This window comes from Marmota flaviventris, chromosome 9 (genome assembly GCF_047511675.1).
Source record: "Marmota flaviventris isolate mMarFla1 chromosome 9, mMarFla1.hap1, whole genome shotgun sequence".
Classification (NCBI taxonomy): Eukaryota; Metazoa; Chordata; class Mammalia; order Rodentia; family Sciuridae; genus Marmota; species Marmota flaviventris.
This window is the reverse complement of record NC_092506.1, coordinates 60,062,653-60,076,231: the sequence shown is the minus strand read 5'-3', so window position 1 is coordinate 60,076,231 and position 13,579 is coordinate 60,062,653. Positions and strand designations below refer to the sequence as shown.

The 13,579-nt window shown below is 42.7% G+C and overlaps 1 protein-coding gene across 1 annotated transcript; it reads right to left on the bottom strand.

Moving 5' to 3' along the window:
- Positions 1-1,688: 1,688 nt before the first annotated feature.
- Positions 1,689-2,693, bottom strand: LOC114098539 (olfactory receptor 52K1-like). The gene has a single exon (XM_027942788.1). The coding sequence runs from the start codon at positions 2,691-2,693 to the stop codon at positions 1,689-1,691; it is 1,005 nt and encodes a 334-aa protein (XP_027798589.1).
- Positions 2,694-13,579: the final 10,886 nt, after the last annotated feature.

Here is a 13,579-nt window from a genome sequence, read left to right as displayed (position 1 = left end):
TCCTTGTTTTTTCTCTCAACTGACTCCTCCTCTCCCTATGAGGCAGGTAAGATTGTTACTTCAGTTTTACAGATGAGGAAACTAAGGTTCGGAAGAATTCCAAGGCTGTCTCACAACTGGTAAATGACCCAGCCAGGAATCTGAATTCAGATCTCTCCTTCTCCCAGTCTCCTCCCCACATTCTTTCTGCTCTCTGAAGTTTACCCACATGTTCTTCCCTGCTTTCCCCTCCATCTACTGCCATCACCCCCCATAAACTTCCTTCCATCCCAATCTCCTCAGAATCATGGTGGTTTTATTTCAGTGCCCACTTTTCCCCTGCGCTGAAGTTGGTTGACTAATGTCTGTGTATCCTCTAAATTTTAAGTTCCATAAAGGCAAAGATCATATGAAGCTCAGCATTGTATTTCTAGAGCCTGAAGAAAGAAAACACTCTGGCTAAAGCAGTTTTCAGCAATCCACATATTACTGAGGCAAGTTCTTTGCTCTCCTTGACCCATCAGAGGATTCAACATTGCCAATTACTGCAGCCTTCTTCATACTCTCTCCTCCCCTTGCTTTGGTACAGATAATCTCCTTATTTTCTTTCTGCCTCTGTCTCCTACATACAAATCCAGGATTCTGATTTCTCTTACATTGGCTACCCTTCTCCATCTCTGCCATCACTAGTTAGGTTCAGGCCACTGTTTTCTCTTCTGGAGGACTGGAACAGCCTCTTAAATGCTCTTCGCCCTGGGGCCCGTCTCCCTCCAATTGGCATTTTACTAATAACAGCAGGGTGATCACTGTGAACACAAATCCAATCTTGCTACATTCCTACTTTGAATTCTTAAATGATTACCTACTGCCTGGAGTAAAATCTCGAACTCCCTTATAATGACAGATAAGTCTTTCATCATGTGGCCTCTGACTACCCATCAAAGACTCATTTTCTTCTGTGGCCCTATACACCTGCCAAGCTAGGGACACTACTAGTGAGTGTCCAGGTCAGCTGTCTTTAGTTATTCCTCTACACCTTTCCCTAAGTTCTTCCTTTGCCTAGAATGAGTTTTCTTTTCTCCATCTCCTTTTCACCCAGGGAACACCTTATTATTCTTCAAATACAACTCAAACTCACCTTCTCTGTGAGGTGTTCCTAGTTTGGGTGAGTATCTCCTCCTCTACATTTTCACAGAATTTTGAACACAAAACTATTATTAATATTGCATCTCTACAGCTTGATAGATTGGAACCTTCCTCTAGGGGGAAACAGACTTTTTCTTTACAATCATAGAGTCAGCTTAATAAACATGTGCTGAATGAACGAATGAAACATGCAGAGGGAAAGGGAGAAAACAGAAGTCAGAGATGGAAGCTTGTTTTGCAGCACGTTACTGTATAACTCAGAGTGGCAATTTTTTAGAAAATGGCTCTAAGACTCTCAAAGATTAATGCATGGGGCTGGGGCTGTAGTTCAGTGGTAGAGCGCTTGCCTGGCTTGTGTGAGGCGCTGGATTTGATTCTCAGAACCACATAAAAATAAATAAATAAAATAAAGGCATTGCATTCATCTACAACTAAAAAATTATTTTAAAAAAAGATCAATGCAGATAGCCAAGCCAAAATATAACAGGTATGACTAATTCACATAAATGCCATCCCCTCATTGGACAGTGAGAGAGATTTTAGGACCCACAAGTCCCAGAGAATCAGCCAGGAAGCTCTCTATGTGAGGGTGGGGACTGGAGCTTCTCAGTGGGGACTTGTTGCTGTGTCCTTTGGAACAGAGTTGCTAGATGCTCTCTGATTTCCTTGGTTCTGGCCCCATAGATGATGGGGTTCACTAGACAGGGCAGCAATAGATAGAAGGCACTGAGCAGGTTGTGCACATCCTCAGAGGCAGTACGGGCCACACGGTAGACAATGGATGAGGACATGGTGGAGGAGTAGATGGTGAAGATGACTAGCAGGTGGGAGCCACAGGTGTTCAGGGCCTTGGCACGGGCTCCACCTGATGAAATCCTAAAGGCAGCATGGATGATGCGGGTGTAGGAGGCTACTAGTAGAAGCATGTCCAGGACCCTGTTGAAGATGCGGATGGTGAGTCCCACAGTCTTGTTCAGTGAAACATCCCCACAGGAGAGCTTCATCAGGGCCATGTGCTCACAGGCAAAGTGGTGGATCACATCTGAGCGGCAGAAGCAGACCCGTGAGGCCAGTCCCACCACTGGAGCAACAAGGCACGTGCTCCTGGCCGCTGCCACCCCCACCAGGCCAGCTAGAAACTGTCTTGTCACTATCTCTGGGTAGCGGAGAGGGTGGCAGATGGCAACATAGCGGTCTAGGGCCATGACCAGGAGGATGTTGCAGTCAAAGACAATGAGGAAGTAGATGCAGAACATCTGGATTAGACAGCGAGCCAGGGAGATGCGGTTGAAGTGTGTGGAGAAGCTGAAGAGCATGGGGGGCACCACGGTGGTGGCAGCACAGATGTTGACAGCCAGGAGCAGGGCAATGAGCAGGTACATGGGCTGGTGTAGGCTCCGCTGAGACACCACTGTGTGGATGACCAGTGCATTGGCAGAGAAGATCACCAGGTAGAGGCTAAGGAAGGGCAGTACCAGAAGGGTACGGGAGTCCTGCAGTCCTGGGAAGCCCACCAGGAAGAAGCTGGTGTAGGACCCATTGGAGCTGCCATTGCTCCACCCGGACATCTTCCCTGAGGGAGCAGGATGGCTCCTGGAGAGGGGAGGAGTCGTCCTGGTGTCAGAACCCACCTCTCCCTGCCCTGGCCTCACCAGGCTGCCCTGGGTACTTTGTCCTCCATGAACACAGTGTTTCTATAGATAAAGAGTTGTTTGTTAATATTTAGTGAGGTGCTTCAAGAAATAACCACCTTCCATAGCCCCTACTTTGTAATTTTTCTTTTCTTTCTTTTAAATATTTTTTAGTTGTTGATGCACCTTTATTTGATTTATTTATATGCAGTGCTGAGAATCGAACCCAGTGCCTCACACAAGCCAGGAAAGTGCCCTACCGCTGAGCCCCAGCCCCAGTCCGGTTTTTCTTTTAATTTTCTATAAAAATCCTTCATTTTTTCCCCCTAATGAACCCATATTGAGGGCCTATTTTGTGCTAGTTCCTATGCTAGGGGCTTGGGATACAAAATGAATAGCTGACTGTCTCTGTTTTGAGTGAGCTCACATTGTACAGAGCAAGCATGAAATGACAATTTCTTTCAAATTGACATTACACACTATTTGATGATCTATTGTAGGATCTAAGATTTTGTAGGGATTAACTTTGAATTGCCATTATCCATCTTTCTTTCATTTTGGTGAATTGATATTCTTGTCAATTGCTACTCTTTTCCAATTCATCAAAGAATATTTTGAGGAAACTATAAAACCATTTGCTTGTTCTTTCCATATCTGAAACTTAGTCAGATGTTCTTCTATGGTCTCTTCCCCATCTGTAGTTTGATTTTCTTTTCAATTATGTTTTTTTTCTATTTTCCATGGTTTTATAATATTTCATGTAATACAAAAGAATAAAAATGGGAAATTATCAGTTTTTCTCTGTCATCTTTTATTACTGTACCATCTGACCAAGCCATACAGAGCCCCGTTTCCTTGATCCTTTTTCTCCTCCCCTGCTTCTTTTTGGAGCAATCACCTAGTAATTCTTTTCTCCTGAGCTCTGGTTGTTCAACAGCTATACCTTCAGGAATGTGGACCTCTTAATCCTGGGATCCATCCTAGGCTGACCCCAAAATGTGAAAGAAGAAAAGGGTATGGAGAGGAGATTCTGGGACTTAGACTATGATAAGTGGACCTGATTGAGGCCTGATATTATCACAGAAAAGTCTGGGGGAATGTCAAGGAGGGCAGGGACTGTTCATATCTCAAGCTACTTAGAGATAGAGAGTTTTTAGGGACAGGAAGAGGGAAAATTGATTATCCCTCTTCTTCTTTGTCCTCCACTGGGATCATAGGATCCAAGAACCAAGGCATCAGAGACCTACAGAGTCCAAAATTTTTGGACATCAGTGGAGGACTGCTTCTCAGGAGGATAGAATTCAGCCCTTCAGCAGGATTGTGAGTCCCTGCAATGTGAGGGTGGGGACACCCAGCACTTTTTCCTTCCCTCTAATGTTGGGAAGGTAAAGCGGTTTTTTGGCAGTCCATACTGTTTGGGGGGACCCATCCTTTCCTAAAACAGCCCATCATATCACATCCGAGTGTGAACAGGGCCTACTCTCAGGAAGTACTCTCTGTTGAGCCACCATCATACTCTCTGAATATTTACTGCACTGTTCCTGATTGTGCTTCCTGGAGCCACACAGAGCCTATCTTATCTACAAAACCTAGTCCTTTAGAGAGAGATTTACACGGGACAAGCATTTGGGTTGGCTTAAAGGTTTTGACAAGATAGGCTGCTGAATGCTTTCTGTTTCATCTCACAGAAGGCAGCCCAAGGCAGAGCTGACACTGACATGGGGAGGTGAAACCACTTCATTGTGATTCCTGTTCCTGCCCTTGCTTGTGCAAATCTGGGCAAAGGACTTATGCAACCCTCAGGTGTAAAATGGGAATGGCAATATTGGCCTTGTAGGGTGACAGAGAAGATTAAATTGCTGAAAACTGTAAAGTGAATGAACAGAATCAGTGCCTCTCCCTGGGTCCATTTGGAAGGGAAAGGAAGTGAGCCCAGGGCCAGCCTCAAGCCCTGGACCTGGGAAGGGAAATTGGAGAGAGAGAGGTGGTTGTTACCTTTGTCAGTGGACTTAGGGATGCATGTGAAGATTTTTCTTCATTATACTGCTGAGTTTGTAGAAGTAGATTTTTCACAATCTCAGTTTCCATGTGACTAGAAAAGGGAAGGTTCAGTCTTAGATCTATTCCTCACTCAAAGTGAGATCCTTCAGGGCACTAGCAGAGTTGCCCTGTACTAATAGTGTCCCTATTCTGATAGAACCCCAAGTCCTCAGGCACAGAGTTGACTGGGTGAATGAGTCTGTGTCAATGCGCAGAAGTGGGCATGAGCAGAGGAGCACAGGTTGATTGAGAGTCACTTTTGAGCTACTGATGGGCATCTGGAGAAGACTAGGATTTGCTTATCTGCACAGAAAAGGAAAAGGAATAAGTGGAACTCATCTGTCAAACATGGCTCTGGATTAGGCTTAGAAGATGGTTTAGGAGACATTTCCAGTTTCAGAGGCCTTCAAACCCTGAGGTAGAAGCTGGGAATAAGGATACATAGGTCATTCCCTTTCCCCTGGACTTGAGGAGGTGAAGTACTTAGCCAGAGGAATAGGGGTGAAGGGATGGCCTTTGCCCCTACTTCTTGGGCTTAACTTTGACCTTATTGCCTCCCAGCTGGAAGCCTCTCCCAAGCTTCCCGCCTGGCCAAACACAAACTCTCCTACTTACCACGACTTACACAGGCACAAGTAAGGACAGGTCAAGTCATACCCGGGTTCTCTGAGTGAGTTAAATTCTTCCCATTCCTCCCTGAGGTAACATCAAGAATTTCCTGTTATTTCTCCTATGCTCTGACTTAGGCAATTAGCAGGGCCCCAGGGGCAGTAGAATGAGAGTATGGCCCACAGAGCCCTGGGGGCTGGAGGAACAGTTGGAGAAACATGAGGGTGCTAGTTTTTGGGGAAGTTAAGATCCCTACAGAAAGTAGTTCTCTATATCCCCCCCCTTTGACCCTTTCCTCATCCATGAGGGTCAATGACCTTTGAACCCTAATGACCCCATTTCTTTATATCCAAGTCTCTTTTTACCTCAGACCAGTTTAACTGCTTACTGGAAATTTCCACCTGAATGATCCATAGGAAACTCAAGTTGAATCAAGCTCTGCTTTGAACTTATGCCATTATTATTTTTTTTTTTAAAGAGAGAACTTTTTATATTTATTTTTTAGTTTTCGGTGGACACAACATCTTTGTTTGTATGTGGTGCTGAGGATCGAACCCGGGCCGCACGCATGCCAGGCGAGCGCGCCACATCCCCAGCCCACTTATGCCATTGTTTAAAAATGTTGTCATTCCTCTGTGTTCCCTATGTTGGAAAAGCTATCTCTTCCCCATATCTTCAAGGGCTGGGTGGAGACTGAGAAAAGACCAACAACCAACAGTTAGGGTTGGGGAAAGGCATCCAAGGTCTCATTCTTCATATGTGGTTCCTTGCCAAGTGCTGCCCAGCCTTTTTTTTTTTTTGGCAATATGTTTCTCATCTCTATTCCCTCCACCACTAATAACACCTGTTCTTGGTAATATTTCTAGTTTGACTATATGATTATTGTGACTGTCTTCTAGATGATGTCTTTTCTCTGTCTCACAGTAGGTGAGAGCACATTTATTGGACTTTATTTTTCTTAGCATTTGCTAAATCGATAGAGGAAAAATAGAAGTTTTTTGGTTCTTTGTGTTGACCATCAATTTCTTATGTTGGTAACTTGTTTCTCTCTCTCTCTCTCTCTCTCTCTGTGGTGTTTGTGTGTGTGTGTGTGTATGAGAGAGAGAGAGAGAGAGAGAGAGAGACTATTTATTATAAATTATTAAATGAACCTTAGTGTTCTGCTTGTTTAACTTCCCTCTGGGTTAAATTTCTCCATGATAAAACCCACGCTCTCCATCAGGGCAGTGGGTATCACTGTGCTTGGTGCCTGGTTCTCCAGAAGTGCTTCCCATTAGTGTTCCTATCATAACACTAATACCTACCATGCCATATTATTGTGATTTAAAACATACAGGCATGTTGCCAGATCCTTCTATGCAATACATTCTTGGGTAATTTTTACAACAACCTAAATGGATAGGCTTCAGCTTTTGCATTTGGCAATTGAGGTAGTGAAGTCCACATTGATGTATTTAAAATTTCCTGGTGAATCTGATTGTTTCATACACAAGACTTCTTATAGGACCCTGCATATTGAATATGACGCTTTTGGCTAGGAGGGGAGGCAAGGGATGAGTACAGAGGGAGACCTAGAGAATCCAAAGGGTCTTCACTAAATAAACAGTCATCCTAGTGCAGTTCTTGAGCTGGGCAGGGACTAAGCCCAGGCCCCAAGAAGGAACAACCAGAGGGGCATCTCAAATCCCACTCTTGGACATCTACTCATACATCAAAGATAGAGGGAAGTCTCAAAACAAAAAGGATAACGACACACAAAAGGACACACATTTAAAAGAGGAAGGGGAATCCATCTTCATGAATGCATAGTCCAAGACCTCTGAATACACGAGGAAATAGGCAAATAAATCTCCCCCTTTGGGAATATGAATTTTGATTCATATTCCCCCAATAAGGGTCCCACAGATATGGAAGTGGATGAAATTCTGGAGAAAGACTATAAAAAACTGATTATTAAAATGTTCAGTAAACTAACAGATGATTGAAGGACGAATTAAAAGAGCAAATAGGATATGAAATACCATTTCAATAAATAAATAGAGATAATGAAAAGAAACCAATTAGAACCCCTGGAAATGAATCAACTTAAATGAATCAAAGTAAAAAATTCACTGGACAACATCACCAACAGATTAGATTGCGTAGCAAATAGATAGAACTTTAGTTATTGAAGACAGGTTATATAAACTTGAATACTCAGAATGCAATAAAGAAAAAAAAATATGATCAGAATATACAAGAACTCTGGGAGAGCATCAAGAGAACAAACCTGAGAGTCATTGGAATAAAAGAGAAAATGGAGATTCAGGATAAAGGCAGTAAGAACATCTTCAAAAAGATAGTAATAGAAAAAATTCTCCATATTAGAAATGAGGGACATCCACATACAGAATGCATATAGGAGCCCAAATGGACAAGAGCAAATAGAACCTTTCTGAGACACATTATATTCAAAATACCTAACATAGAAAATATGGAAAGAATATTAAAAGCTGTAAGAGAAAAACATCAGGTCACATTAGAGGCAAACCAATAAGGCTCACTTCTGATTTCTCACCTTAACCCTAAAATCAAGGAGGACCTGGAATGAGATATCCCAAGAGCTTTAAAAAAAAAAAAAGCAATTGCCAGCTGAGATTGTTATTTTCAGCACAGCTATCTTTCAAAATCAGTGAGGAAATAAAAACCTTTCATGAAAAGGATAAGCTAAAAGACAGGATATAAAATTAACACCCATAAATCAATTATGTTCCTATACACCAATAATGAATCAGCTGAAGGAGAAATTAGGAAAACTACCCCACTCACAATAGCCTCAAAAAAACAAAAAACAAAGAACAATGATGACAAAAACAACAAAAAAAAACCCAAAACAACAAAACACCCCAAACACACACACACACACACACACACAAAACAAAAAACCTTGGGGATCAGTCTAACAAAAGAGATAAAATACCTTTACAATGAAAACTACAGAACACTAAAGAAAGAAACTGAAGAAGACCTGAGAAGATGGAACAATCTCCCATGTAATTGGATAGGCAAAATTAATATTGTCAAAATAGCCATACTACCAAAAGTGCTATACAGATTTAATAAAATTCCTATTAAAATTCCAATTAAATTCTTCATAGAAATAGAAAAAGCAGTCTTGATATTCATTTGTAAAAATAATAGGCCCAGAGTAGCCAAGACAATACTTAACAAGAAAAGTGGAACAGGAGGCATCACAATACCAGATCTTAAATTATACTGCAGAGCTATAGTAACAAAAATGGCATGGTATTGTCACAAAAACAGTTACGAAGACCAATGGAACAGAATAGAAGACACAGAGACAAATTCACATAAATACAGTTACCTCATACTAGACAAAGGCGCCATAAACATACATTGGAGAAAAGATAGCCTCATCAACAAATGGTGTTGGGAAAACTGGAAATCCATATGTAGTAGAATGAAATTGAACCCATATCTTTCACCCTGAACAAAACTCAACTTAAAGTGGATCAAGGGCCTTGGCATTATACCAGAGACCCTGTGCCTACTAAAAGAAAATGTAGGCCCAACTTTCCATTATGTTGGCTTAGGAAACAACTTTTTCAAGAAGATTCCTAAAGTGCAAGAAGTAAAATCAAGAATCAATATATGGGATGAATTTAAACTATAAAGCTTCTTCTTAGCAAAAGAAACAATCAATGAGGTGAGGAGAGAGCCTATAATTTGGGAGCAAATTTTTGCCACACACACACATCAGATAGAGCGCTAATCTTCAGTATATACAAAGAACTCAAAAAACACCAGAAACTCCCACAAATAACCCAATCAGTAAATGGGCTAAGGAGCTGAACAGACACTTCTCAGAAGAATATATACAGTTGATCAACAAATATATAAAAAAAGTTCAACTTCTCTAGTAATTAGAGAAATGCAAATCAAAACTACTCTAAGATTTTATCTCACGCCAGTCAGAATGGCGATTATCAAGAATGCAGACAACAATAAGTGTTGGTGAGGATTTTGGGGAAAAGGCACACTCATACATTGCTGGTGGGACTGCAAATTGGTGCAGTCAATCAGGAAAGCAGTATGGAGATTCCTTAGAAAACTTGGAATGGAACCACCATTTGACCGAACTATCCCACTCCTCGGTATATACCCAAAGGGCTTAAAATCAGCATACTATAGTAATGTAGCCACATCAATGTTTATAGTAGCTCAATTCACAATAGCTAAACTGTGGAACCAACCAATCCATTTCAACAGATGAATGGATAAAGAAACTGTGGTACATATACACAATGGAATATTACTCAGCATTAAAAGAGAATAAAATTATGGCATTTGCAGATAAATGGATGGAGATGGAGAATATCATGCTAAGTGAAGTAAGCCAATCCCCAAACAACCAAAGGCTGAATGTTCTCTCTGATAAGTGGATGCTGATCCATAATGGGGAGGGGCATGGGAAAAATGGAAGAGCTGTGTTTGGGCAAAGAGGAGGGAGGAGAAAGGAGGGGGCATTGGGGCAAGAACTTTGGTGGAATGAGAGAAATGAAAAGTTGTGCTGCAATTATGAATCAAAATGCATTCTGCTGTCATATATACCTAATTAGAATGAATAAATAAATAAATAAACTTTAAAAAGTAAAAAAAAAATGGGGGGCTGGAGTTGTGGCTCAGTGGTAGAGCACTTGCCTAGAATGTGTGAGGCACTGGGTTTGATTCTTAGCACCTCATGTAAATAAATGAATAAAATAAAAGTCCATCAACATCTAAAAAAAATAAAAATAAATAAGTTTAAAAAAAAGAACATAACAAAGTTTGTTGAACTTGAAAAAAAAAAAAAAAAAGGAAAAGAAACACAGGCTACCAGAGAAGGAATATTTGTTGGTTCATACAAAAACCTTAAAGGAAGATGGGAACTACGAAGCCTCCCAGTACATGGGAGTTGTGGCAGCACTGATCCCCAGATACCTAGCATAGCGGGGTGGGTGCCTCTTCTCATCCCTTTCTGGGAAAAACTTTGAGAATTGTGAATTCACAGCCACATACTATAGAGGACTGCAAAGGTCATCTTGTTCAGCCCCTAACTCATATGAATTTCCTGGGCTTGCTCAGTTCTAGTGACAGGTTGCTCAATGCCAAATCTCAAGGCCTATCGGTTCTAGCAGTGGATTGCTTTACATAATGCAAACCTTACTTAGGGCTAAAATCTCTCTTCCTGTAGTGTCACTCCCATGGTTTCAGGGATGTTAATTCTGGGAAATAGTTTCTTGGGGTTTCTTTCACAGGAAAGAGGAGATGGAAACCTAACATTTTTTTGAAGACCTTTCAAGTTCTGGGTCCTGGGAAGTGCTTCCACTCCCAGAGTACCCTCATTCAGTGGCAACAGCATCTCTGTTAGGACTGGGAGTACTTATTTATGTATAAATAAGTCACCATTTATTTATACATTTATTGCCTACTCAACATCCTTTTTTTTTTTTTCTCTTAACTTTTATTATGTACTGAGAGCTCCGCTTGGCATAGGGACTTCATGCATGCACTAAATGTGGTTTCTGTGCCCAGGTAGCTTAGAATCCAGTGGGGAAGACCCAAAGTGTTATGGGAGCCCAGAGTACCGCTCACAGGTCTCTAATTCAGTCTGTGGGAGCAGGGAAGTTTTCTTAGAGGAGGGGATTTCTAATCGGAATGTCAAAGTTTGAGTCAGTCAAAGCAAGGGCTGGTGGGGTACAAATAGCCTAATGACGTAAAGGAGGACTGGTGGGCAAGGGAGAAGAACTCCAATGCCAACTTTCCTGTCACTGTCACCACAGCTCAAGGGAGACACCTGGGTTTGGGGAAAATCTCATGGAAGAAAATTATAGTAAAAAGCAAAGTGGGAGAGTAGAAGTGAGGAGGTGTTTAACTATATTTCCTGCTCTTTTTCCACTACTGGAAGGGACATGGCCAGCTGCGGTTGTACATGCCTGTAATCCCAGCAACTGAGGCAGGAGGAGCACAAATTTGAGACCAGCCTCAGCAATTTAGCAAGACCGTAAGTAACTTAGTGAGAACCTGTCTCAAAATAAAAAAATAAAAAGGGCTGGTGATAAAGTGATAAAGTATTCCAGAGCTCAATCCCCAGTACTAAACAAATAATAAAATAAAATAAAATAAGAGGGATAGTCTTAGAAAAGGCCTCATTTTCCTTTTGAGAAGACCTGGAGCTGGGAGGAGAGGACAGTGGTGTGAACTATAGGTAGTGGTGTGGTTGCCCATAGACAGAGGAATGACCAGCCTAGGGCTTGTTAGTAAGAGCCTCCACCAAAGCCCCTGTTGCCCTCCTTGGCTGACCCCTAGAGCTGATATTCACCCCAGTACTGTCAGGCAGGAGTAGAGAGAACCAGTGGGGCTTCCTAAGTGCAGTCGAATGTACCCTATTCCTCCTTCTGGGAGCCCAGGCTTTGGCTCCTCACTGGGCAGTGACAAGAGCTGTCTGACTGATCTGTGGTCTCCTGGAAATGCCACAGGACCAGCCCAGAGCCTGGTCTTCTGACATCCAGACCAGGCCCTTCCTAGGGACCATTGGGTTGTATCGGATTTCTGAATCCTTACTGTGCATGTCTTACTCATGATGGTCCAAGTGAAACATATGGGGGTTATAATAACACTAAATTATATGCTGAGGACCTAAAGGCAGCTTTGGTCATCCTGGCTTGTGCAGACTGGTTTTATCTGGAACTTGCTTTTAACAGCCCTGGAGGCTATTAAGCTTTCCAACCGCCAGTTAGGGAAATCTGCTTCCTCTTAGCAAAGGAGTTTTGTGCAATCAATCCTCAGTCCTATGAGTAATATGTTGTTACTGGCTATTATCTTAAGTCAGAGGAGGGCCAACATGATTTTAGATTTTTTTTTAAAGAGAGAGAGAGAGAGAGCGAGAGAGAATTTTTAATATTTATTTCTTAGTTTTCGGCGGACACAACATCTTTGTTTGTATGTGGTGCTGAGGATCAAACCCGGGCCGCACTCATGCTAGGCGAGCGCGCTATGAGCCACATCCCCAGCCCTTAGATTTTTTTAAACAAGTTGAGAATTAGCATTTAGGTTCAGTCTGTAGAATTAACCCCGTAATCTCCATGTTCCCACCATTCACATCTACCTGTTCCCTTTCATAAGGATGTGCAAATTTTATTGAACACCTGTTACATGGGAGTTTTGAAGGATCCATGTTGCTTCTATGACATTTATGGGAGAAGGGGAAGCAGGGAAATGGGGCTGTGAGAGGGCCTTTTGAGGATGCTGTTGCTCCACTCTAGGGTGGGACACCTAGGGTTAGGGCTTTTAGGCAACTTGTCAAATGTTACTCAGTGGATCTGTGGCAGAGCTGGAATGGGTGGTCTGACACAGACCTGTGGCTCCATGGACTCACCTCTTTGTTTTTTCTCTGGTTTGGCCCCAGTGGAAAAACAGGGGCTCAGGGAAGGCTTTGTGAGGAGGGATTTGAGCCAGGCCTGGAATATACAGAAATAGCCACAGGCCAGGGCTGGGGATGTGGCTCAAGTGGTAGCGCGCTTGCCTAGCGTGTTTGAGGCACTGGGTTTGATTCTCAGCACCACATCAATGTGAAATAAAGATACTGTGTCCACCTAAAAACTAAAGAAATAAATATTAAAAAAAATTATAAAAGAAAAAAAAATAGCCACAGGCCGGGAGGAGGAGGGCCTGGAGTGTGGCCAAGGCTGAGCTCCACAGAAGAACCAGGATGCTGATGGCTGTAGGTGTGGACTGAGGTTGATCTCAAAGCCTTGAATGTTGGTAAAGGGCAGGAACCAAGGGAGTGTGTGGCTTGGAGCCCAGCAGACCCTCCCCCGGGCATCTGGCTTGGGTTGGCTTCACCCATGCTATGTTGAGGAAGCGGCAGAATGGTGTCCAGGAGGCGGTCAGGGTTGGAGGGCCTCACAGAAGTCTGCTGCACTCCAAACCCTGCTCCCTCAACCCCCCATCCTAGATGTGGGGTTTGCCCGAGGAGGGCCTTCCTCACATTGAGTGGGGCATACCTCATGTGGCACCAACATGGGCCCGACAGCTCCAGCACATGCTCTTCTCACTGGGCTGCTGCTGCTTCTTTTTTTCCCCCGACATTGACTTCATTTTATTTTAATTTTTTTTATTTGTTCTTTCTAGTT

Excerpts from the sequence above, each read along its gene's own strand:
- LOC114098539 (XM_027942788.1), bottom strand. The coding sequence starts at position 2,693 with ATGTCCGGGTGGAGCAATGGCAGCTCCAATGGGTCCTACACCAGCTTC.